The sequence below is a fragment of the Melanerpes formicivorus genome, unplaced genomic scaffold (assembly GCF_026170545.1).
Source record: "Melanerpes formicivorus ecotype bairdi unplaced genomic scaffold, bMelFor1.0.p_v2 SCAF_735, whole genome shotgun sequence".
Lineage (NCBI taxonomy): Eukaryota > Metazoa > Chordata > Aves > Piciformes > Picidae > Melanerpes > Melanerpes formicivorus.
The window spans coordinates 11126-36926 of record NW_027143087.1 but is presented as its reverse complement, the minus strand read 5'-3'; the positions used below and the strand labels follow the sequence as shown (position 1 = coordinate 36926).

At 50.4% G+C, this 25801-nt stretch overlaps 2 protein-coding genes across 2 annotated transcripts in view; both read left to right on the top strand.

Moving 5' to 3' along the window:
- Positions 1–10110, top strand: part of MTCL3 (MTCL family member 3) — a 55777-nt gene extending 45667 nt beyond the window's left edge. Inside the window, 2 exon segments of the mRNA XM_068170886.1 lie at positions 6669–6775; positions 10023–10110. Coding sequence (XP_068026987.1) covers positions 6669–6742 — 74 coding nt within the window. The 3' untranslated portion in view covers positions 6743–6775; positions 10023–10110.
- An 895-nt stretch (positions 10111–11005) lies between these two features.
- On the top strand, positions 11006–25101 carry KIAA0408 (KIAA0408 ortholog). The gene is made up of 5 exons (XM_068170888.1): positions 11006–11222; positions 12830–13171; positions 13709–13788; positions 16456–17830; positions 23671–25101. The coding sequence occupies exons 2-5, from the start codon at positions 12866–12868 to the stop codon at positions 23842–23844; spliced, it is 1935 nt and encodes a 644-aa protein (XP_068026989.1). The 5' UTR covers positions 11006–11222; positions 12830–12865; the 3' UTR covers positions 23845–25101.
- The last annotated feature ends 700 nt before the right edge of the window (positions 25102–25801 follow it).

Below are 25801 nucleotides of genomic sequence, written 5' to 3'. Positions count from 1 at the left end.
GATTGGATGTGGCACTTGGTGCCATGGTTTAGTCATGAGGTCTGTGGTGACAGGTTGGACTTGATGATCTCTGAGGTCTCTTCCAACCTTGGTGATTCTGTGATTCTATGAATGCCCTGACAAAGTACCTATATAAATATTACCTTTTCCTGCTACTGAATCATTCCCCTGGTACTAGACTGATCATCTTCTCCAGGTGCAGAGATATTGTGGAAGAATTGATCTTGCATCTGTAGATCCAATTCTGACAGTTTTACACTTGGGTAAATCAGCAGCAATGCTGCCAAGGAGTTTTTAGATCATTTAGAAACTAGGTGCATTTCTTTCCTTTCAGAGTTGTTAGCCATTGGAATGTGCTGCCCAGGGAGGTGGTGGAGTCCCCATCCCTGGAGGTGTTCAAGAGGGGATTGGATGTGGCACTTGAAGCCAGTTAGTCAGGAGGTGTTGGGGGTCAGAGGGCTGGATCAGCTTTGGGCTGGAGGGCTTTGATCAGAGGGCTGGAGCACCTCTCCTATGAGGACAGACTGAAGGAGTTGGGGCTGTTCAGTCTGCAGAAGAGAAGGCTCCGAGGTGACCTCATTGTGGCCTCCCAGTATCTGAAGAGGGCCTACAGGAGGGCTGAGGAGGGACTGCTCAGGATCCCAGGTAGTGATAGGACTAGGGGGAATGGAATGAAGCTGGAGGTGGGGAGATTCAGGCTGGAGGTGAGGAGGAAGTTCTTCCCCATGAGAGTGGTGAAGCCCTGGAATGGGTTGTCCAGGGAGGTGGTTGAGGCCCCATCCCTGGAGGTGTTTAAGCCCAGGCTGGATGAGGCTCTGGGCAGCCTGATGTAGTGTGGGGTGTCCCTGCCCATGGCAGGGGGGTTGGAACTAGATGATCCTTGTGGTCCCTTCCAACCCTGACTGATACTATGATACTATGGCAGGTTGGACTTGATCTCTGAGGTCTTTTCCAGCCTTACTGATTCTATGATTCTATGAATGCAGCCAGGTAAAGCCAATGAAATTAATTTCCTGTTCAGAGTTTGTCTGAATTCCCTGACAAAATACCACCACAAATACTCCCTTGATAGCAGAATGATCATCTTCTCCAGGAGCTGAGATATTTCTTTCAACCCAAAATATCCTTGCCTGAAGCTGCAGTTCAGAGACAGGGTAAGTGTCTGCTGACACATGTCACCAGTGGCTTAGACTCCAAACCAGAGGGGAGCAGGTGCTGTGGTGCAGAAACATGCCTGGCAGCTGGAAAAGAGCAAATTGCCCAAATCATGGCTGGCTGGCTGCATTCTAAATAGAGCTGAACTGCACATGAACCTGGCAAGTTGTTTACAAAAACAAGCAGAGCTTTAGGATATTTGATGCCCTTCTCCTTAATCACCCCAGAATTTGAGAGGTGAGTAGGAGACTTCCAAAGGCATCAGTGTCAGGGACGTAATTCCCATTGGCTTACATTTCTGTCTCTGATTGAATGCCAGGGGAAGTGATATTCAAAACCCAACTTTTGCCATTACACAGGCAGTTGCCTATGGGGAATATTACAGTGGCTCTATTTAAAGTAAACATCTAAAGTATCTGCCACTGATTTCCAATGTAACCTTGGAGAAGTGGCATGACATAACACTTTGCTGGCTCTGTTTCTCCACTGAAGTCATCTGCCATTTCAGAAGAGCACAACAGACTTTCTCTTCCCTTCTGCTTATTTCCCAGTGGATGGCTTTGCACTCCTGATGGCTTTGCCCAGATTACCAAGGTGCAGAGGAGACCTTATTGCTGTCTACAGCTACCTGAAGGGAGGTTGTAGCTGGGTTGGTCTCTTCTCACCAACAGAACAAGAGGTCTGTCTGCAGTCTCAAGCTGCACCAGGGGAGGTTTAGGCTGGATGTTAGGAGGAAATTGTTCCCAGCAAGAGAGATTGGCCATTGGAATGTGCTGCCCAGGGAGGTGGTGGAGTCACCATCCCTGGAGGTGTTTAAGAAGAGACTGGATGAGTCACTTGGTGCCGTGGTTTAGTTGGTTAGATGGTGTTGGGTGATAGGTTGGACTTAATGATCTTGAAGGTCTTTTCCAACCTGGTTAATTCTATTCTATCCTATCCTATCCTATCCTATCCTATCCTATCCTATCCTATCCTATCCTAGCATCCTATCCTAGCATCCTATCCTATCCTCCTATCCTATCCTATCCTATCCTATCCTATCCTATCCTATCCTATCCTATCCTAGCATCCTATCCTAGCATCCTGTCCTATCCTATCCAATCCTAGCATCCTATCCTATCCTATCCTATCCTATCCTATCCTATCCTATCCTAGCATCCTATCCTAGCATCCTGTCCTATCCTATCCAATCCTAGCATCCTATCCTATCCTATCCTATCCTATCCTATCCTATCCTATCCTATCCTATCCTATCCTAGCATCCTATCCTAGCATCCTGTCCTATCCTATCCAATCCTAGCATCCTATCCTATCCTATCCTATCCTATCCTATCCTATCCTATCCTATCCTATCCTATTCTGGCAGCAGGTATGGAAGCAGCCTGTCAGGTGGAGGAAGCCTGTAACTCCCAAGTAACTGGTGACAGAACAAGAAGGAATGGCCTCAAGTTGCACCAGAGGAAGTTTGGGCTGGATAACAGGGCAAACCTTTTCACTGGAGGGGTTGTCAGGCATTGGACCAGGCTGCCCAGGGAGGTGGTGGAGTCACCATCCATGGAGGTGTTTAAAAGTTGTGTAGATGTGGTGCTTGGGGATATGGCTTAGGGGTGGACTTGGTAGAGTAGGATTAATGGTTGGACCTGATGATCCTGAAGGTCTTTTCCAGCCTAAATGCCTATGATTCTAACAGCCTTCCAGCATTTATTGACAGAGGCCTAAAAGCCACACTTGCTGCTTTGTGTGCTGCTGCTACAGGGCAGGGAATATCTCTGCTGGATAACCTTTCCTCAAATGCAAAAGTCACTGCTGCTACTCTCCAGGGTGTCCTAAGCAATAAACCAAGTTGCACTGGGACAAGGGACAGTGGATATAAACTCCAGTACAGGAGGTTCCACCTCAAGATGAGGAGGAACTTCACTGTGAGGGTCACAGAGCACAGGAACAGGCTCACCAGAGAGGTTGTGGAACTTCTTTCTCTGGAGAATTTCAATCCCTGTCTGGGTGTGTTCCTGTGTGACCTGTGCTGGATTCTATGCTCCTGCTCTGGCAGGGGGGTTGGACTCCAAGATCTCCAGAGGTTCCTTCCAACCTCTAACATGCTGTGAGCCTGTGAGCCCAAGGATCATCTGGTGCAGTTTCACACATTACAAAATCACAGAATGGGGGGGGGCTGGAAGGGACCTCTGGAGATCATGAAGTCCAACCCCCCTGTCAGAGCAGGTTGACCTAGGGCAGACCACACAGAACAGGATGATTTTAACATGGCCCTTCGACCTAGGAGTGAGGGGCCAGCTCTTGGCTCCTGATGAGGCCCTCAGTCTCACACATTTCTCCTTCCTCATGCTGACAGGCATGGAAAGCTTTGCCCAAGTCAAAACTCCAGCCTGGGATTGAGTCCCATTGTTTTCTTTCATTTTGCTGTGCTTTACTTCAAAGAGTTTGCAACCCAGGATGAGGGACACTGAGTTAGCTTGCGCTGGTGGGTGAGAGTAAACCAACGTGTCCAGAGGCTGTCTTCACTTGTCATGCAGCTATGCTGGCTTTGGGGAGGAGGCTGTGCTGTGACACCCAGCCTGCAGCTGGGGGCTCCCTTCTGCTCCCAGCTGTGTCAGCTGGCCAAAAGAGAGTCACACTTCACGCTTTGTGAACAGGCAATTTGTAAAGCCTCAGAGCCTGGAGCCTGGGCAACTCCTCAAGGAGCATTCAGTTGTGTATTACAACTGGTGGAAGTTTCATAGTTTCATAGTTTCATAGTTTCATTCAGGGTTGGAAGGCACCACAAGGATCATCTAGTTCCAACCCCCCTGCCACGGGCAGGGACACCCCACACTAGATCAGCCTGGCCACAGCCTCATCCAGCCTGCTCTTAAACACCCCCAGGGACGGGGCCTCGACCACCTCCCTGGACAACACATTCCAGGGTTTCACCACTCTCATGGTGAAGAACCTCCTCCTCACATCTAGCCTGAATCTCTCCACCTCCAGCTTCATTCCATTCCCCCTAGTCCTATCACTACCTGAGATCCTCAGAAGTCCTTCCCCAGCCTTCCTGTAGGCCCCCTTCAGATACTGGAAGGCCACACTTAGGTCACCTCGGAGCCTTCTCTTCTGCAGACTGAACAGTCCCAACTCCTTCAGTCTGTCCTCACAGGAGAGATGCTCCAGCCCTCTGATCATCCTCCTGGCCCTTCTCTGGACACGTTCCAGCACCTCCACATCCCTCTTGTAATAGGGGCTCCAGAACTGGACACAGTACTCCAGGTGGGGTCTCACCAGGGCTGAGTAGAGGGGGAGGATCACCTCCCTCGACCTGCTGGCCACACTTCTCCTGCTGCAGCCCAGGATCTGATTGGCTTTGTGGGCTGCAAGTGCACACTGAGAGCTCATGTTGAGCTTTTTGTCCTCCAGCACCCCCAAGTCTCTCTCCTCAGGGCTACTTTCCAGCCAGTCCCTGCCCAGCCTGTATTTGTGCCTGGGATTGCCTCCACCCAGATGCAGGACCCTGCACTTGCTCTTATTGAACTTCATGAGGTTGGCTTGTGCCCACCTCTCCAGCCTGTCAAGGTCCCTCTGGATGGCCTCCCTTCCCTCCAGCCTGTCTGCTGCACCACACAGCTTGGTAGGGACCTCCAGAGATCATGGAGTCCAACCCCCCCTGCCACAAGCAGGATCACCCAGGGTAGTCTTCTAGGGCAGGCATCTTTGTTCAATTTTTAGCTCATCTTTGGGACTTTCACAACTAGCCCAGGGCTGTGATTTGTGTTACGTGGGAGCAGACTGAGCACCCCCAGGAATGCATTCACACTGAGACTTACAGCTAGACCATATAAGGAGAAAGAATGGTTTTGCCCTGAAACCTGCTTTGGTATTTACTATAAAATGCACCCAGAGCTAAGATCTCGATGCTGTGCATGGATTTTATCACAGCTCAAGCTTTATTGTTCCAAAGAGGAGAGTGCTGACTGGGCAGAGGATGTGTGAATCCTCATACCGTGCCCTCCATCTCACTGATCCTCTTGTCATCAGCTGCTCTGCCCACAAAAATCTGTCACTCCTGCTAAGTGCATTTGAAGACACCCATCTGACAGCAGATTTTGCCCAGAGCTTTCTGTTGCATGAGTCAAATACTTTGTGGCCCTCCTCCAGGTCCATGCGGGGCAAAAGTTCCCTGAAGTACCGGTCTCCCCTGGATGGTGTCAAATCGCTGCCCACAGACACATCCAGGCACAAGTTCCCTGCAGGGCATGAACCTCCTGCCCAGGGGTCTCCCTCAGCATGCCAGCTGGAAGCACTTTGAACCGAGGGTGCAAGAGTTCCTGTGGTGAGCAGAGCTGCAGGGAGCCAGTGGAGCTCCTCCTGCTTGCAGCTCAGCAGGGGGAGCAGCTAAATTCCTCTTTGCTGCCTTCGGAGCCTCCCGTGGACTTTCACTTGCTGGATCATTTCTGTTTCATAAGCTGCCTTCCCTCACCCCATGCCAACACTTGCTATGGATCCTCCCATCCAGGCTGAGGTGATTTTGGCCCTTCCTTGCTAGCCTCATGCCAGGGATGAGTTTCCTGTGCAAGGGAGATTCTCCATTCAGCTTGAAGCGCTTTGCTTTGCTGTGAACACAAATTATCTTACCAGAGTGCAGAATCTGATCCAGAAACCTTATAAAATAGCAGGAAGGTTTGGGTATATCCCAGAGAAATAATTCTCACCATAGCCCAGAGAGAGAACTCTCACCATTTCCCAGAATGCAGGAGAGGAGGACTACACAGCATCCAATGACCTGCACGTCACACTTGGGTGACAGGTTGGGCTTGATGAGCCTTGAGGTCTTTTCCAACCTCATGGATTGTACTTGATGATCTTTGAGGTCTCTTCCAACCGTGGTGATTCTGTGCTTCTATGATTCTGTGCTTCTATGATTCTGTGCTTCTATGATTCTGTGATAAGTGACAGCATATTTGGAGTACAGGAAATGATTTTAGGCGGGGGGGGGAGTGGTTTGCTTTGAGCTCATTCAGATTGCTGTCAAACAACAGAATTGCTGCTTGGAGCAAGCTCTCCTTTTTCACAACCAAGTTGCACAGCCCCAAATGCTCATCCTGAAAATCAGAAGCCTGCAAAATAAAAGGGGTCTGGAAGGCAGCAGAGAATCTTCCTGCACAGGGTGGGTGCTAATAAAAGCAACCTCCAATTGCCTATTGTCAGGGCTTCACTGCTCACCCTGGCCGCTTTGGCAGGCTGCAAAGACTGGGCTGCACTATGGAAACCTAAAAATGTCCTGGGCTTGGGAGTTGTTTACACAAAATAGGAGGAGAGATCTAAAGTTACAAGGGCTGGGGGTTGGAAGAGGAGATGGCTTGAAAGCCATCCTCTGAGCGCTGACGTCACGTGGAAGCCAGCTGCTGGGATGCTGCTGGAGGGAACTGGTCTGCAGCCTGCGAGAGCGGCGGCGTTAATTCAAAGGGGGGTTTGCCAATGCTGGACAGGCTGTGCCTTGCTGAGCTTTCTTCTTTCTCTTAAAGATCAAGATTCACAGGACTGGATCCCAGCTAGCCATGCGTTTCATTGCTTCCGCTGCTGCTTAGAAACCGACTGAAAAACTTCGGGAGGGTTTCTTACTCCGTGCAAGGTACAGTCGTGGCTTGTGGTGAACCAGTGGCTTTGAGCAGCTAAGGCTTAAAGAGGAAGGGAAGTGGCTAAGGTGGCAGACAGCTATTTAAACAGCTCTCCAGTGTTGTTTGTGTGCAGTGTGGTGCTCGTGGAAGTTAAGAGAAAAACTTGGTTGGGTCACTTTCTTCAGAGCAGGCATCAGATAAATCAACTGAACAGGGATGACAGCGCTGGGAGCGCTCGAGGCGCTTTCCTTCCGTCTCTGGCCCTCCCTTTCTCGCTGTTTTTCCTTCTTTCTCTTTTCTTTCTCCTTTCCTTTCTCTCTTTTCTCTCTTTTCTTTCTCCTTTCCTTTCTCTTTCTTTCTCCTTTCCCTCCTTTTCTTTCTTTCTTTCTTTCTTTCTTTCTTTCTTTCTTTCTTTCTTTCTTTCTTTCTTTCTTTCTTTCTTTCTTTCTTTCTTTCTTTCTTTCTTTCTTTCTTTCTTTCTTTTCTTTTCTTCCTTCCTTCCTTCCTTCCTTCCTTCCTTCCTTCCTTCCTTCCTTCCTTCCTTCCTTCCTTCCTTCCTTCCTTCCTTCCTTCCTTCCTTCCTTCCTTCCTTCCTTCCTTCCTTCCTTCCTTCCTTCCTTCCTTCCTTCCTTCCTTCCTTCCTTCCTCCCTCCCTTCCTCCCTTCCTTCCTCCCTCCCTTCCTCCCTTCCTTCCTCCCTTCCTTCCTCCCTTCCTCCCTTCCTCCCTCCATCCCTCCCCTCCTCCTTCCCTTCTTTCCTCCCTTCCTCCCTTCTTCCTTCCCTCCTCCTTCCCTTCTTTCCTCCCTTCCTCCCTTCTTCCTTCCCTTCTTCCCTTTCTCTCCTTCTCTCCTTCTTTCCTCTTTCTTTCACTCTTTCTCCCTGTCATTTCCCTTTCCTTTTCCTTTCCCCCTCTCTTTCACTCACTCAATTGTCACTTCTTTTCCTGTACCAAGTGCACACTCCTGTGACATACAGCAGGACAAACACCTTTAGCACTTCCTTAAGTCATCCAAATGACAAACTGTGTTGGAAATACAATGCAATCCCTCTCTCCCCACCACACCCTGCGAAATCAAGGGCAGGTTTGTGCATCTGAATGGTTGTGCACATCCAATCTAATTAATCTCTGCTGAAAAATAGCTTCTCAGCTGATGTCACCACAGATTAATTTCAGACATTGCTGGAGGTTGGCTGCAAACTCCTCTGGTTATTCAGTATGTGGGTAGAAAGGGCATGGGCAAGACATGGGGGGGAATGATAATGTTAACCTCAAATAGTTGTGTAAACCAGTTTTAACTTGAGAGGAGAGAGGGCTGTGAAAATGCAGATGACAGAGGCAAAATTGATTATTTGATTGCTGTAATGAGCTTCTGACCTTGACTAGGACATGCAGAAAGAGCACAGACACTGCTCTGATCCAGACAGCACAGTAGAACGTGGCATTTGACATCCCCCCTGGGCTGCTTAGGTATGAAATACCCATGGGGATGTCTCAGTGCACTACACAGACTGAGGGTATGCCACCAGGACTCCAGATATGGTAGGGGGGGGGGAAAGCAGACAAGCAGAAACCCCTCCAAAACACAAACAGGCAACACCCAGTGAAACAAATAAAAGCAGGAAACCCTCAGCCAAACAAATAAAACCCCACACAAACAAAGCCACAGAAACAGCCAAACAAAACCCCAACCCAACAAAACCAAACCCCCAAACCAAACAGCTTGAAAAAGAAGAAAGGAAAGAGCCACAGAAAGAGGAGTTAAAACTCTCTGGCAACCTGATCTAGTGTGAGGGATCCCTGGCCATGGCAGGGGGGTTGGAGCTGGATGATCCTTGAGGTCTCTTCCAACCCTGACAATTCCAACAACACAACAGCAGCAAAACTCTGTAGCCAGCCAGCTGCTGATGTCAATAAAGGTTGAGTTTTCCTCTCAGAAGTTATGTCAGGAGGAAATCAGAGAATCATAAGCAGCCATACAAGTTTGGGGGATCAAACAACTCCATGAAGGGAAGTTGTAGCCAGGTGGGGGTTGGTTTCTTCTCCCAGTCATCCAGCACCAGAACAGGAGGACACAGTCTCAAGCTGTGCCAGGGGAGGTTTAGGCTGGAGGTTAGGAAAAAGTTCTTCACAGAGAGAGAGATTGACCATTGGAATGTGCTGCCCAGGGAGGTGGTGAAGTCCCCATCCCTGGAGGTGTTTAGGAAGAGACTGGATGGGGTGCTTGGTGCCATGGTTTAGTTGATTAGGTGGTGCTGGGTGATAGGTTGGACTTGATGTTCTCAAAGGTCTCTTCCAACCTGGCCTATTCTATTCTATTCTCTTCTCTCCTATCCTATCCTATCCTATCCTATCCTATCCTATCCTATCCTATCCTATCCTATCCTATCCTATCCTATCCTATCCTATCCTATCCATCACTGCCCATGGCAGGGGGTTTGGAATCAGATGATCCTTGAGGTCATTCCAACCCTGACAGTCCTGTGGTTCTATGATCTGCTTGCACAAATGGGTGTCCTTCTGAATGAACTTTCAGCACATTTTACCTCTTAGAGGAGTAAATGAAGCCCTCTGAAGGCAGCACAAGGCCATCTCTCGAGGGTAATGCTCTGTCCTGCACGCTTACTTTGCATTGCTAACATAGGCAGCACAGGAAGAATACAAATGTAAGTCTTAACCCAACAGCCTCTTGGGACACGCTCCAAACCACAGAACCATCTCAAAGGAAGGAAGACTATTCTATTCTATTCTATTCTATTCTATTCTATTCTATTCTATTCTATTCTATTCTATTCTATTCCATCCTATCCTATCCTACCCTATCCTATCTATCCTATCCTATCCTATCCTATCCTATCCTATCCTATCCTATCCTATCCTATCCTATCCTATCCTATCCTATCCTATCCTATCCTATCCTACCCTACCCTATCCTATCCTATCCTACCCTATCCTATCCTACCCTACCCTACCCTACCCTACCCTATCCTATCCTATCCTATCCTACCCTATCCTACTCTACCCTACCCTATCCTATCCTATCCTATCCTACCCTATCCTACTCTACCCTACCCTATCCTATCCTATCCTATCCTATCCTAAGAAGGCATTGACATGGTTTCAGAGTTCATTAGCAGTGGGTGTTTAGATTGCAAAAGGTTTTGAGTGCAGTGCAAGTTGAATTTTGCTTGGATGTTTTGGGTTTTTTTCCCCCTGACAGCTAGACTCCAACCCAAGTAAGATTGGCTCTGCTCAACTTCTAGGAAACATCCAGGGCAGAAAGGAAGCAAGCAGAGCTGTCGTCTTGCTGTTGCACAGACTGTGGCCATGGACCTGCGTCAACAACTGGAGAGCACCGAGAGGAACTGGAATAGAGAGAAGATGGAATTGCTGGAGAGATTTGACAATGAAAGGAAAGAATGGGAATGTCAGTGGAAAGTCATGCAGAAGAAAATAGAAGAGGTACTTTTAAACAAAGCCTTGAGCACTCTCACTCAGGGTGAAGTGATTGGAGGTCACTTCAGGTCTATTTTTTTTGCCCCCAGAGAAGGGCCAGGAGGAGGAGCAGAGGGCTGGAGCTGCTCTGCTGTGAGGACAGACTGAGGGAGTTGGGGTTGTGCAGGCTGGAGAAGAGAAGGCTCCCAGGAGACCTAATTATGGCATTCTAGTATCTGAAGGGGGCTCCAAGAAAGCTGGGGAGGGACTTTTGAGGGTGCCAGGGAGTGATAGGACTGGGGGGGATGGAGCAAAACTAGAAATGGGGAGATTGAGATTGGCTGTTGGGAAGAAGTTGTTCCCCATGAGGGTGGTGAGAGCCTGGCACAGGTTGCCCAGGGAGGTGGTGGAAGCCTCATGCCTGGAGGTTTTTGCAGCCAGGTTGGATATGGCTATGAGCAGCCAGATCTAGTGTGAGGTGTCCCTGCCCGTGGCAGGGGACTTGGAACTGGCTGCTCTTTGAGGTCCCTTCCAACCCTGACAATTCTATGATTCTGTGATTCTATAAGGCAAGGGGGAGGTGCTGTAGTGACAGGAAGAGGGGCAATGCTTTGAAACTGGAGCAGGACAGATTTAGGTTGGACCTCAGGAGGAAGTTCTGCAGAATGAGGGTGGTGAAATACTGGAACAGGTTGCCCAGGGGTATGGTTAAAGCCTCATCCCTGGAGATGCTCAAGATCAGACTTGATGTGGCCCTGAGCTGCCTGATCTAATTGGAGCTGTCCCTGCTCACTGCAGGTGGGGGGATTGACAACATGTCCCTTACAACCTGAAGCAATCTGTGATTACTCCAGGAAGGCTTCTTTGGTTCAGGAGATGACACTGTTGAGTTCTGAGGAGGTATCCTCCCTTCTTACTGCTCTGCTGACTCCATCTGTGACCCTCATTGCTTGGAAACAACGAAGTTCAGCCCTCAGGTTCCATGAGCAGCTGGGCTTTGGGAGTGAAATCTGAAAGCCCAGGCTGAGGTCAGATGTCAAGTCTTTGAACATGGGAATGCTTCTAACCCCCAGCACTACCCCTGCAATGGCCACATGTTCTTCAAGCTGTTACTCTCTTGCAGCCTCCTTCCAAAAGCTGCTGTGGTGGCCTCAGGCTCTGCGAGGGAGCAGGCAGAAGGCTCTGCAGAGGTGCCTGCTCTGTGCTCTCTTCAGAAGAGCAACTTCCAGCATGAATGTTTATAAAGAGCCAGGGGATTTTTGGCACTGGAAATGATACTGTAAGCAGAAGAGGCTTTTGTGGTGTCACTGCTTTTTTTCTAGGCTATAGTTTATCCCAGTTTCCTGCTTGGAATGTGCTGGGTGACACTGCTTGACACCTTTCCATTTCCTAATGAAGCCACTGGGTCTCAGCAGGTGGCATGAGAGAAGGTGACAGCACATTGCTGAATACCAACCATTGTGCCATACTGGTTTAGCACTGCAGTCAGAGGGAGGAATTCCACTTCTCTGACAGCCAGAAGAGTCTATTCCAGTGCAGGTGGTGGGGTATGGGCTGAGACTTCACTTCCTCTCCTTAAACTAACATCCTTGAACAGGCTGTAGGACAGCCAGAGCCTTCTCCCTCCCTCCCATTCCCTCACATTCCCCATCCATCAGAGCAGGGCTGTGTCTACTGCATAGTGTGCTGCTATTTCTTGGAAGCAAACCATACAGCTTCTGGCTCAAGGCAGAGCCATTGACCTCAAGAGATCCCTTCCAAGCTCATCCTGGGTGTGGAAGCCATACTTTAAAACCATGGCAAAGACTTCACAGTTCTACAGAATCCCAGAATGCCAGGTTGGAAGGGAGCCCAAGGATCACCTGGTCCAACCCTTCTAGGTGTTAGTGGAGTTGAAATGAGCTGGCCCAGCAGCCTGGCAAGCTGAGTACTATTGCTGTGCAGTGTAGGGGAATCCACTGCTTCCCGTGGGAGATGAAGGGCAGTGAGGCTGGGGAGAGGCGTGGAGCACAGCCCTGTGAGGAGAGGCTGAGGGAGCTGGGGTTGCTTAGCCTGGAGAAGAGGAGGCTCAGGGGAGACCTTCTTGCTCTCTCCAACTCCCTGAAGGGAGGCTGTAGCCAGGTGGGGGTTGGTCTCTTCTCCCAGGCAACCAGCACCAGAACAAGAGGACACATTCTCAAGCTGTGCCAGGGGAAGTTTAAGCTTGAGGTGAGGACAAAATTCTTCCCAGAGAGAGTAATTTGCCACTGGAATGTGCTGCCCAGGGAGGTGGTGGAGTCCCCTTCCCTGGAGGTGTTCAAGAGGGGATTGGATGTGGCACTTGCAGCCATGGTTTAGTTAGTCATGAGGTGCTGGGTGACAGGTTGGACTTGATGATCTTTGAGGTCTTTTCCAACCTTATTGATTCTATGATTCTGGGATTCTGGGATTGCAGAGGCTGTGCTCATGGTGAGTTTATGAATGCTAAGAGCTCTTTCCTCCTCCTGTGACAGTAATGGTCTGAGAAGTATCCTGCTTTTCTACTAACACATGTCCATCTTTCTGCTTGGAGTGAAGCCTCATCCCAAGCAGAGGATGCCTGTATTCTTCCACTCCCAGTACCATGATTTAACAGAAGGTTCTGTTGGTTTTTCAGCTTTACCAGGAGGTAAGACTTAGAAGGGAGAGCAGTATGAGTGTCCATGACAGTAAGGCCATCCAGAGCAAGATGCTGCAGCTGTCCATGCATTCCCCTGCTTTGGATGAGAGGGATACTGTGGAGCTGAGCTATCAACACAATCTGACAAATGACAGGATGGAAAACCAGAGTTTGCTCAGTAAACCAGGACAGGATTGTAAAGAAACCAGAGCCAAGAGCAGAAACAACACCCTGTTGCTGGACAGCCTGGCCTTTGAGAACCATGAGGAGCCTGCAGACTGCCTCAGCAGCAAAGCTTCCCAGAAAAATACCAAGAACTACATTGGTGACCTCAATGTAGTAAGTAAAGTAGGAGCATGCTTCAGCTACAAGGGTGAGGGAAATGCTGAGGCCTTTGGCCCCCCAGGTGAACCTAAGGAACTGAGGAAGTTCTTTCCTCAGAGGGTGGGGGAACACTGCAACAGGTTGCCCAGGGAGGTGGTGGAGAGCCATGGAGACATTCAAGGTCAGGCTTGATGGGGCTCTGAGCAACCTGATCTAGTTGGGGATGTCCTTGCATGCTGCTGGGGGGATTGGACTTGATGACCTCTAGAGGTCCCTTCCAACCCAGTGCATTCTGTGAGCCTGATTTCAGCTTCCCAGCAGGGCACCACCTCCACTTCCTCCTGGGTTTGCTGTTGCTGGTTGTCTTCTCACTGCACAGATATTTTACCAGCATGTTCTTTGCCCCTCCTCACAGCCTGGGGTCAGTTTGATATCTTTCCTTGTGCTGCTTTCCACTGCTGTGCCTCTTAAATGCAAATCCACCCCAGAATGACTCTGGAGATAACCAAGTGCAAGGCTTATGCTGAGGGCTTGTTTTTATCTTTCACAAAGGCTCTGAAAGAACTTGCCAGGGTCAGTGAAGAGTTGTGCAGCTATCAAGAAGAAATTAGAAAGAAGTCCAACCACAGAAGGTAAAAAACCACATTTTGACTCTTCATGTGAGAGGAGGAAAATGACCCTTGAGGCTCTGCTTCTTTGAAGGGGGCTTTGCTGTTGGCTTTCTGAGGAGCTGGGCAGATGCCACCCAAAGGATGGCATCCCAAGGATCAGTGCTGAGCCCATGCTCTTTAACATCTTTGTTGATGGTCTGGATGAGGGCATTGAGTCCATCATCAGTAAATTTGCAGATGACAGCAAGCTGGGGGCAGGAGTTGATCTGCTGAAGGGTAGAGAGGCTCTGCAGAGGGACCTGGACAGGCTGGACAGATGGGCAGAGGCCAAGGGCAGGAGATTGAACAAGTCCAAGTGCCAGGTTCTGCACATTGGCCACAGCAACCCCAGGCAGTGCTACAGGCTGGGGTCAGAGTGGCTGAGAGCAGCCAGGCAGAGAGGGACCTGGGGGTACTGGTTGATGGTAGGCTGAACATGAGCCTGCAGTGTGCCCAGGCAGCCAGGAGGGCCAATGGCATCCTGGCCTGCATCAGGAAGAGTGTGGCCAGCAGGAGCAGGGAGGTCATTCTGCCCCTGTACAGTGCACTGGGTAGGCCACACCTTGAGTGTGTTTAGGAAAGTTTAGGAAAGATGTTGAGTTGCTGGAAGGTGTCCAGAGAAGGGCAAGGAGGCTGGGGAGGGGTCTGGAGCACAGCCCTGTGGGGAGAGGCTGAGGGAGCTGGGGTTGCTTAGCCTGGAGAAGAGGAGGCTCAGGGGAGACCTTCTTGCTCTCTCCACCTTCCTGAAGGGAGGTTGTAGCCAGGAGGAGGTTTGTCTCTTCTCCCAGGCAGCCAGCACCAGAACAGGAGGACAGAGTCTCAAGCTGTGCCAGGGGAGGTTTAGGCAGGATGTTAGGAAGAGGTTATACACAGAGAGGGTGCTTGCCCATTGGAATGTGCTGCCCAGGGAGGTGGTGGAGTCACCATCATTGGAGGTGTTCAGGAGGAGACTTGATGGGGTGCTTGGTGCCATGGGTTAGTTGTTTAGGTGGTGTTGGATTAGTTGATGGGTTGGACACGATGACCTTGAAGTTCTCTTCCAACCTGGTCTATTCTATTCTATTCTATTCTATTCTATTCTATTCTATTCTATTCTATCCTATTCTATTCTATTCCATTCCATTCTATTCTATCCTATTCTATTCTGTCTGTCTTGAACCCATTTCCAGGGTCCATACAACATGAACAGACATTTCTGTCTGCCTTGGACCCATTTCCAGGGTCCACACAACACTACATAGTTTTGTTAGGATGGGAGGTTTCTTACATTAAGCTCACATCTAGCTTTAAGTGTGAGGGGTGTGACAGGAACTGGCAATCCAAGAGTGCAACAAGGCAAGAGAGGGAAGGACAACCAGAGATTTGTGCTAAAATATAAGATAAGATAGGATAGGATAGGATAGGATAGGATAGGATAGGATAGGATAGGATAGGATAGGATAGGATAGGATAGGATAGGATAGGATAGGATAGGATAGGATAGGATAGGATAGGATAGAATTAACCTAGTTGGAAAAGACCTTTGAGATTGAGGGTGTCAGGTGATGATAGGGCTAGGGGGGGATGGAGCAAAACTAGAAATGGGGAGATTGAGATTGGCTGTTGGGAAGAAGTTGTTCCCCATGAGGGTGGTGAGAGACTGGCACAGGTTGCCCAGGGAGGTGGTGGAAGCCTCCTGCCTGGAGGTGTTTGCAGCCAGGCTGGATGTGGCTGTGAGCAACCTGCTGTGGTGTGAGGTGTCCCTGCCCATGGCAGGGGGGTTGGAACTGGCTGAGCCTTGAGGTCCCTTCCAACCCTAACAATCCTATGATCCTTGGGGTCCCTTGCAGCCTGGCACTCTGTGAGTCTGTGGTTCTTCCCCTGCCCCAGGCAGTCAGGCAGCTGCATGTCCCTGATGCGTTACTGCAGCTGGCTCAGTGTTTGTACCTTTAAAGCAAACAGTGTCAGAGCTGATGCACTGTTTCTAAGTCCTGGCTGAGAAAGGTGATTCTGGAACAGCTCTCAAGGGAACAGTTGTGCTGTCGTGTGTAACCTACACAAGGGATTCACTGGGGCCTTGCTTCATTCAGTTCATAGCTGGAATCAGTAGAACTCACAAGCTCCACTTTCATAGTTTCATAGTTTCATAGTTTCATAGTTTCATTCAGGGTTGGAAGGGACCACAAGGATCAGCTAGTTCCAGCCCCCCTGCCATGGGCAGGGACACCCTACACTAGATCAGGCTGGCCAGAGCCTCATCCAGCCTGGGCTTAAACACCCCCAGGGACAGGGCCTCGACCACCTCCCTGGACAACCCATTCCAGGGCTTCAGCACTCTCATGGTGAAGAACCTCCTCCTCACATCTATAGTTTGGGTCCTTACTGTAGGGTAGGGGAGAAAACAAGCAAACATCCAGAAAAGCTGAGAGGAAAAAAGAAAAGGGAAAGAATTTCAGTGGCAAGGGAAAGGAATGCAGGGAAGGAACTTTCTCTTCAGAGCCTACATTTATGTTACAAATGCCCTGAGGCTGCAGCTAGACTGCTCCTAAAGCATTTTTACTGCAAGCAGTGTTAAAGCACCTGCTCATGGGGGGAAAAAAGTGAATCCCTGTCCCCCTGGGGGAATTCTCTGCTTGCTCATCCCTAAAGCACCTCTCCTCTCCTTTCCAGAATGAAGTCACTTCCTTTCCTGGGGGACTTTGAGGAATGCCAAGGCACAGTTATCCTGCCTCAGATGAATGATGTGTCCAGCAATGAATCACAGGCGACCGCTGCTTTCGAAACAGAGGAGCATCATAACAGGAAGAACCTGATGAGCTCCAGCAAGGCTCTGAGGGACATGTCCCATGGCAGTCTCACCAGGGACAGAGGAGCAGACTGCAGACCCTGGCAGAAGAAAGAAGCTCCACCAGTTCCTCCCCGGAGCACCTCTCGGCACCTCACCAACTCCCTGTCTGCAATCATACAGCTTTCTGAAACACCACTGAGAGATCCAGGCAGCAAAAGCAGTGGCAAGGCTCAGGACTGCAGGAGTGGAAGGAAGCTGGGGAATCCTTCACCTGTCACCCAGAGTGAGGCAGCAGCAGCCTGTGCAAGCGAGGGGCAGGCTGGGAGGGCTCCTGTGATGGTAGCTGCTGCCACGGCTGGAAGCAGAAATGAGTGCCATGCCCTGACAGCTTTCTGTCACAACACATGGGCCTGTGATGTGGGCAAAGACAGCAGAAGTGACCCTTCCCCCCTGTCAGCCCAGAAGAGTTGTTCAGATGGAAATATGGCCCAAAGCAGCAGGCTGCAGCAGAATCAAACTCCCAAGCCCCACAGCAGCCCTTATTACCGTGCTGACTTCTGCACCCCTGCCACCCTGCACAGTGATCTTCTGGAAGACTCCAGGTGTGCTTTGGGGAGGACCCAAAGAAATGAGACTTTAGCAGCCAAGATTGTTGAGTTTAACAGGGCTGTGTTCCACACAGATAAAGGGAACAACGCTCTGCAAGAAAACCAGGTGCCCCCAGCAGCAGCAGGAGACCACAGCCCCCGTGGCCCCTTGTGCGACTCCGCTGCTGGCAGGACAGAGACTGGAAATCCACCTTGTGTTTCCAGTCCCAGACTGCCTGCAGCCAAGGAGCAAGAAACCAGCCCCCCCAGCACAGCTGTCAGAGCAGCAACAACAGCAGGGCCACAAAAGCAAACAAATGGACTTGCAAGTGGCAGTGGTTACAGGCAGGCGCCCCACGAGCACGAGTGGAGACCGAGCGACTTCTCCGGCCGGCCGCGCTCCGCCGACTCGAGGTCCAACTATGGAGTGGTTGAGAAGCTCTTGAAAAACTATGAAAAGGCAACAGTGGCTTCTGCATGCCCTCTGAAGTGCTGCAAGGAGAGGTGGACAAGGGCAAATTCTGAATTCACAGATGGGGCTTGTGAGGCCTTGAGCCAGTGCTTAGAAACGTTCCAGACTGAGCAAGGAAAGCGAGAATCGCCCAGGAGCGCAGCCAGGCAGACCGGGCAGCAGCTCAAGCAAGGAAAGGAGAGGCAGAAGTTACCAGAGGTAAGGTTCATCAAGGCAAAAAACCAAAAGCAAAATAATTCAGCTTGATAGCAAGCTCCAAGGTTCTCAAATGAGGCAGGCTAAAAGGATCTTGTAAAGAAGTCTGCAGAAATAGATCCTTTAGGGCAGGATCCAGATGAATCACACAGGCTCACAACTCACAGGATGGCAGGGGTTGGAAGGGACCCAAAGAGATCATCCAGTCCAACCCCCCCTGCCAGAGCAGGACCATGCAATCTAGCTCAGGTGACACAGGAACACATCCAGACAGGCCTTGAAAGTCACCAGAGAAGGATGGTGGGGATCCCTGGGGATCCTGTTCCAGTGCTCTGAGACCCTTACAGTGCAGAAGTTCCTCCTTGTGTTGAGGTGGAGCCTCCTGTGCTGCAGCTTACATCCATTGCCCCTTGTCCTATCCCAGGGAGCAAGTGAGCAGAGCCTGGCCCCTCCCTCCTGACCCCCAGCCCTCAGATGTGTTTAAACAGTTATTAAATCCCCTCTCAGTCTTCTCTTTTCCAGACCATAACGCCCCATCAGGCAGCCCTCTCCTCACCAGGCAGTGCTCCAGGCCCCTAGTCATAGAATCACAGAATTAATAAGGTTGGAAAAGACCTCACAGATCATCAAGTCCAACCTGTCACCCAATATCTCATGACTACTAAACCCTGGCTCCAAGTGCCACATCCAATCCCCTCTTGAACACCTCTAGGGATGGGGACTCCACCACCTCCCTGGGCAGCACATTCCAATGGCTAACAACTCTCTCTGGGAAGAACTTTCTCCTCACCTCCAGCCTAAACTTCCCCTGGCACAGCTTGAGACTGTGTCCTCTTGTTCTGTTGCTGCTTGCCTGAGAGAAGAGACCAACCCCCTCCTGGCTACAACCTCACTTCAGGGAGTTGGAGAGAGCAAGAAGGTCTCCCCTGAGCCTCCTCTTCTCCAGGCTAAGCAGCCCCAGCTCCCTCAGCCTCTCCTCACAGGGCTGTGCTCCAGACCCCTCCCCAGCCTCCTTGCCCTTCTCTGGACACCTTCCAGCATCTCAACATCTTTCCTAAACTGAGGAGCCCAGAACTGGACACAGGACTCAAGGTGTGGCCTAACCAGTGCTGAGCACAGGGCACAAGGACTTCCCTGCTCCTGCTGGCCACACTCTTCCTGATGCAGGTAGTCATCCTCATAGCCCTCCACTGGACTCTCTCCAGCAGATCCCTGGTCCTCTTGAACTGGAATCAGGAATCAGGAGTATGAATCAGTGTGAATCAGGGTGCAAGCTGGAGCAGAGGAGATTCCACATGAATATAAGGAAAAACATTTTCACTGTAAGGGTGCTGGAGGCTGGAGCAGGCTGACCAGAGAGCTTGTGGAGTCTCCCTTCTCAGGAGACATTCAAAATCCACCTGGATGTGTTCCTGTGTGACCTGCCCTAGGTGATCCTGCTCTGGCAGGGAGCTTGCGCTCAAGGATCTTTCCAGGTTCCTTCCAACCCCTAATGTTCTGCCATTCTGTGACTTCCTCTGGAGCTATCAGAGTTGTGGGAGGGTGGGAGCATGGAACTAAGAACGACCAGTGGAGACACGTGCCAGATTCTGATGCCTGCTGCTGTTGTGTAAAGCTGGGTTTTAACTGCAGTGCAGTTCTTCAGGGGACTGCAGCCAGCTCTTAACTCCCTCCCTCCTTCCTTTTGCTGAGGTTGTTTCTTAAGGCTTCCCAAAGCACACTTGGCCATGTCAAAACCCTCGAGGGCTTAGATTGCTTTCTGCAGCATGCAGGGTGCTGCTTGTTTCAAGATCTGCTTGGAGCTGCCTATGAAAAGGGATACTGTAGCTCCAGAATGGATCCAGTCATGAAGCAATCTCCTCACAGTCATGGCTCAGTTGCAGGCTTCTCCCTGTATGTTCAAGCAGAATATACAGGAAGATTCTGGCATGCCTAATTAATTTCTGTTTGGCTGCATTTCATTTGCAGCAGATTAGAAATGTTGCCTTTGCCCCTATTCTTGCTTGCTGAACAGGGAAACAGATTGCTTTACAAACAGGGCAATGGATGTAAGCTGCAGCACAGGAGGCTCCACCTCAACACAAGGGGCAACTTCTGCACTGTGAGGGTCACAGGCTCCCCAGAGGGGTTGGGGAGTCTCCTTCTCTGCAGGCTTTCAAAACCCATATGGATTTGTGTCCATAGGGTTTGTGTCCAGGGTGTGTGTCCAGTTCTGGGCTCCTCAGTTTAGGAAAGATGTTGAGATGCTGGAAGGTGTCCAGAGAAGGGCAAGGAGGCTGGGGAGGGGTCTGGAGCACAGCCCTGTGAGGAGAGGCTGAGGGAGCTGGGGTTGCTTAGCCTGGAGAAGAGGAGGCTCAGGGGAGACCTTCTTGCTCTCTCCAACTCCCTGAAGGGAGGTTGTAGCCAGGTGGGGGTTGGTCTCTTCTCCCAGGCAACCTGCACCAGAACAAGAGGACACAGTCTCAAGCTGTGCCAGGGGAGGTTTAGGCTGGAGGTGAGGAGAAAGTTCTTCCCAGAAAGAGTAATTGGCCACTGGAATGTGCTGCCTGGGGAGGTGGTGGAGTCCCCATCCCTGGAGGTGTTCATAAAAGGCACTTGGAGCCATGGGTTAGTTGTCAGGAGGTGTTAGGTATTAGATACTAGGTTGGTCTTGATGATCTCTCAGGTCTTTTCCAACCAGGTAGATTCAATGGATGTGTTCCTATGCAACCTGTGCTGGATTCTGTGGTCCTTCTCTGGCAGGGGGGGTTGGACTTGATGCTCTTCCAACCCCTAACATCCTGTGATCCTGTGAAAACAGACTGCAAGGTGCAGGTTCTGCAAAAGGCCTCCAAAAAATCCTTAATCCTGAAGATCTGCTGGGCCAGGAACACAAAGAGATGTGTTCCTTAGTGTCTCAGAAAAGAGAAGGCAAAGGTCTTTGGGGCTGAGAAACTGCAGTGGGTTCAGGCTGTCAGCTGGTGTGCCTTCAGCTGGCACAAACTCACAGGCTGCAGTGCAGCTGTGTGGATTGCAACAGCTGAGGATCTGACCGTGCAGATTTGCTGCTGCATGGCTCTCTGACAGCCCTGCAGTGATGCAGCAGTGTGTGGCTTAGCAGACACATCCTCACTGCAGCACAGGCACACAAACCCAGGAAGCTTCTGATTTCTTTTCATCAGTGAGTGTGGAGAGATGAAATAATACCCAGGCAAGGACAGAGTTCACAGCAAAGTCCAAAATGACTCTACTGAGCTTTTTACTCCATAATCTCACATTTTATGTTGTCATTTTCACCTCCACAAAGTGGCAATATTGCTTGATGAGGAGGTATCAGTGGAATGGAATGGAATGGGATGGAATGGGATGGAATGGGATGGAATGGAATGGAATGGAATAGAATAGAATAGAATAGAATAGAATAGAATAGAATAGAATAGAATAGAATAGAATAGAATAGAATAGAATAGAATAGAATAGAATTAACCAGGTTGGAAAAAGACCTTTGAGATCATCAAGTCACCGGGATCTCAGGCAGTGATAGGACTAGGGGGAATGGAATGAAGCTGGAGGTGGGGAGATTCAGGCTGGAGGTGAGGAGGAAGTTCTTCCCCATGAGAGTGGTGAAGCCCTGCAATGGGTTGTCCAGGGAGGTGGTTGGGGCCCTGTCCCTGGAGGTGTTTAAGCCCAGGCTGGATGAGGCTCTGGGCAGCCTGATGTAGTGTGGGGTGTCCCTGCCCATGGCAGGGGGGTTGGAACTGGATGATCCTTGTGGTCCCTTCCAACCCTGAATGATACTATGATACTATGATACTAAGTCCAACCTATCACCCAGCACCATCTAATCAACTAAACCATGGCACCAAGCACCCCATCCAGTCTCTTCCAAAACACCTCCAGGGATGGGGACTCCACCACCTCCCTGGGCAGCACATCCCAATGGCCAATCTCTCTTTCTGGGAAGAACTTCTTCCTCACCTCTAGCCTAAACCTCCCCTGGCACAGCTTGAGACTCTGTCCTCTTGTTCTGGTGCTGGTTGCCTGGGAGAAGAGACCAGCCCCTACCTGGCTACACCTTCCTTTGAGAGAGTTGGAGAGAGCTTCTTTCCCCTGAGCCTCCTGTTTTCCAGACTAAACACCCCCAGCTTCCTCAGCTGCTCCTCACCAGCCCTGTTCTCCAGACCCTTCCCCATCTTTTCTCTCCTTCTCTGCACAAGCTCCAGCCCCTCAGTGTCTGTAGCTACAGGGGACTGGGGTTGTTTAACCTGGATAAAAAAAGGCTGAAGTTGAGACCTCATTGCCCTCTATGTCTCCCTGAAAGGAGGTTGCAGTGAGGTGGGAGTTGGTTTTCTTCTCTCTAGGCTCATAAGATAGTAGGAGAGGCCATGGCCTGAAATTGTGCCAGGGGAGGGTTAGGTTGGAGATTAGGAAAACTTTCTTTGTTGCAAGAGTGGTGAGGGATTGGAACAGGCTGCCCAGGGAGGTGGTGGAGTCCCCATCCCTGCAGGTGTACCAAGAAACCTGTGGCCATGGCACTTGGGGCCATGGTTTAATGGCCACGGTGGTGTTGGGTTGCTGCTTGGACTGGATGATCTTGGAGGACTTTGCCAAGCCAAACAATGCTACAGCTCTGTGATCATTCATTGACAAAACCCCCTTCCAAATATGAAAAGCAACAAGAAGTGAAGGTCAGCCTTGGCTTGCACTAACCCTTGGTACCTCTCCTGGTGTCTGACACCTGTCTCCATGTATGCTAAACCCCAGCCACCCCTGTGGGAGTCCCTCTGCGTGGCCATGGCTGTTCTTGTGCATTCCCTGCATCACTCTGCTCCTTTTAATAGCTTCACACCACCTGTTCTGAGCTCAGCCCAAATATTTTCCTACATTCCTGCTGCGTTCCACAAAAGCCCTAACTTGTTAAAGCAAGGAATTGTCTTTGTGTACAGGGTCATTGTGCCCTGTGCTCAGCACTGCTTAGGCCACACCTTCAGTCCTGTGTCCAGTTCTGGGCTCCTCAGTTTAGGAAAAAAGTTGAGATGCTGGAAGGTGTCTAGAGAAGGGCAACAAAGCTGGGGAGGGGTCTGGAGCACAGCCCTGTGAGGAGAGGCTGAGGGAGCTGGGGTTGCTTAGCCTGGAGAAGAGGAGGCTCAGGGGAGACCTTCTTGCTCTCTCCAACTCCCTGAAGGGAGGTTGTAGCTAGATGGAGGTTGGTCTCTTCTCCCAGGCACCCAGCACCAGAACAAGAGGACACAGTCTCAAACTGCACCAGGGCAGGTTCAGACTGGATGTTAGGAAGAAGTTCTTCCCAGAAAGAGTGATTGGCTATTGGAATGTGCTGCCCAGGGAGGTGGTGGAGTCCCCATCACTGGAGGTGTTTAGGAAGAGACTGGCTGGGGTGCTTGGTGCCATGGTTTAGTTGCTTAGATGGTGCTGGGTGATAGGTTGGACTTGATGATTTCAAATGTATTTTCCAACCTGGTTAATTCTATTCTATTCTATTCCATTCCATTCCATTCCATTCCATTCCATTCCATCCTACCCTATCCTATCCTATCCTATCCTATCCTATCCTATCCTATCCTATCCTATCCTATCCTATTCTATTCTATTCCATTCCATTCCATTCTATCCTATCCCATCCTATCCTATCCTATCCTATCCTATCCTATCCTATCCTATCCTATCCTATCCTATCCTATGCTATGCTATCCTATTCTATTCTATTCCATTCCATTCCATTCTATCCTATCCCATCCTATCCTATCCCATCCTATCCTATCCTATCCTATCCTATCCTATCCTATCCTATCCTATCCTATCCTATCCTATCCTATCCTATGCTATTCTGTTCTGTTCTATTCTAGATGTCTGTGGCAGCCAAGTGTTCCAGTGGGAAAGGTTTCTCCCGGCCTGCTCGACCAGCCAACCGCCGCTTACCTTCCCGATGGGCATCCAGGTCTCCCTCCGCGCCGCCGGCCCTCAGGAGAGCAGCTTACACCTGCCCCGTGACCTTTCGGGCAGAGACCTCTGTCGTCTGAGCCCACAGCCGGCATGGATGGCCGTGGGCAAGCTCCACACCTCATCCCAACCCTCTTTGGGCTGTCTTAGAGCAACCAGTTCCACGCTGCTGCCTCCTCTCGCCCGGGAGAGATCCACCAGCGCCTTGACGGACAAAGCCTTTTGAATCTTAGATCATCTGAATCTTAGAGCATCATCACCATGGTCTTCAGTGTTTTTATTGAGATGAAATAATTACATCCCTGGATTATTTTTTTTCTCTCTGGGTTTTGGGCTTTTGTTGGGGTTTTGTTTTGGGGGGGGTGGGGAGGGGTTGGTAATAGCTCACGTGGAGTTTCTGTTGGATTCCATCCTTAATTCGCCACTGGGTTTTGAGTTGAACTCACTGTATAGTGCTGTATATCCTGAGCCTTCTGCAGAGGGCAGAAGGGGAAGCTGTGTGCATGCTCCATGTGTTTTTGTAGGTGCATGTGTTGGGCTAGGAAGTATCCCAGGTCTGTATTTAGAGGAGACAAAACTGTGCTAAGTGTCGACATTGAATCCGCAACCTATATGCCTACATCTCTATCTATAAATATATATATATATATATAGATTCTATTCTATTCCTGGGCTTTCTTTCAGACAGAGGTTTGAAATACACAGTCCTGATCACAGTTCTGTTTTGTACAGCTCTTACATGGCCCCACAGCTCTAGCATTTAATGCACAAAAGCCTAAACCTGCCTTCGTGGGGCTGAGCCGCCCTCCCTGGGGGTGTTCAAGAGGGGGTTGGACCTGGCACGTGGTGCCGTGGTCTAGTAGGCATGAGGTCTGTGGTGACAGCTTGGACTTGATGATCCTTGAGGTCATTGAGTCCATCATCAGTAAATTTTCTGATGACAGCAAGCTGGGGGCAGGAGTTGATCTGCTGGAGGGTAGAGAGGCTCTGCAGAGGGACCTGGACAGGCTGGACAGATGGGCAGAGGCCAAGGGCAGGTGATTGAACACATCCAAGTGCCAGGTGCTGCACATTGGCCACAAGAACCCCAGGCAGAGCTACAGGCTGGGGTCAGAGTGGCTGAGAGCAGCCAGGCAGAGACGGACCTGGGGGTGCTGGTTGATGGTAGGCTGAACATGAGCCTGCAGTGTGCCCAGGCAGACAAGAGGGCCAATGGCATCCTGGCCTGCATCAGGAAGAGTGTGGCCAGCAGGAGCAGGGAGGTCATTCTGCCCCTGTAGACTGCACTGGTTAGGCCACACCTTGAGTCCTGTGTCCAGTTCTGGGCTCCTCAGTTTAGGAAGGAGGTTGACTTGCTGGAATGAGTCCAGAGAAGGGCAACAAAGTTGGTGAGGGGCTTGGAACACAGCCCTGTGAGGAGAGGCTGAGGGAGCTGGGGCTGCTTAGCCTGGAGAAGAGGAGACTCAGGGGTGACCTTATCACTCTCTACAACTACCTGAAGGGAGGTTGTAGACAGGCGGATGTTGGTCTCTTCTCCCTTGCAGCCAGCACCAGAACAAGAGGACACAGTCTCAAGCTGTGCCAGGGGAGGTTCAGGTTGGATGTTAGGAAGAAGTTCTACACAGAGAGAGTGATTGCCCATTGGAATGTGCTGCCCAGGGAGGTGGTGGAGTCACTGTCATTGGAAGTGTTCAGGAGGAGACTTGATGGGGTGCTTGGTGCCATGGGTTAGTTGTTTAGGTGGGTTGGATTGGTTGATGGGTTGGACACGATGATCTTGAAGGTCTCTTCCAACCTGGTTTGGTTTATTTAACACCTCACAGTATTGTCTTTCCCAGCCTTGTTGATTCTATCATTCTATGATTCTGTGACTGCAGAGAGAAATTGCCTTGCACAGTTGTGTACCTGAAGCAGGCTCCCTCGGCTGCCTCCTCAGTCGTGCTTCCTGGCATCCTCCTTCCATCCCCCTAACAACCCAGGTGGAAACACCCCACCCTATTTCTCTGTTTCTGAATGAAAGTCTTTGCTGATTTGTAG

Coding starts and splice junctions, on each gene's coding strand:
- KIAA0408 (XM_068170888.1), top strand. CDS start 12,866: ATGAGTGTCCATGACAGTAAGGCCATCCAGAGCAAGATGCTGCAGCTG. Junction 13,172..13,708: donor ACATTGGTGACCTCAATGTA/GTAAGTAAAGTA, acceptor TCTTTCACAAAG/GCTCTGAAAGAACTTGCCAG. Junction 13,789..16,455: donor AAGAAGTCCAACCACAGAAG/GTAAAAAACCAC, acceptor TCTCCTTTCCAG/AATGAAGTCACTTCCTTTCC.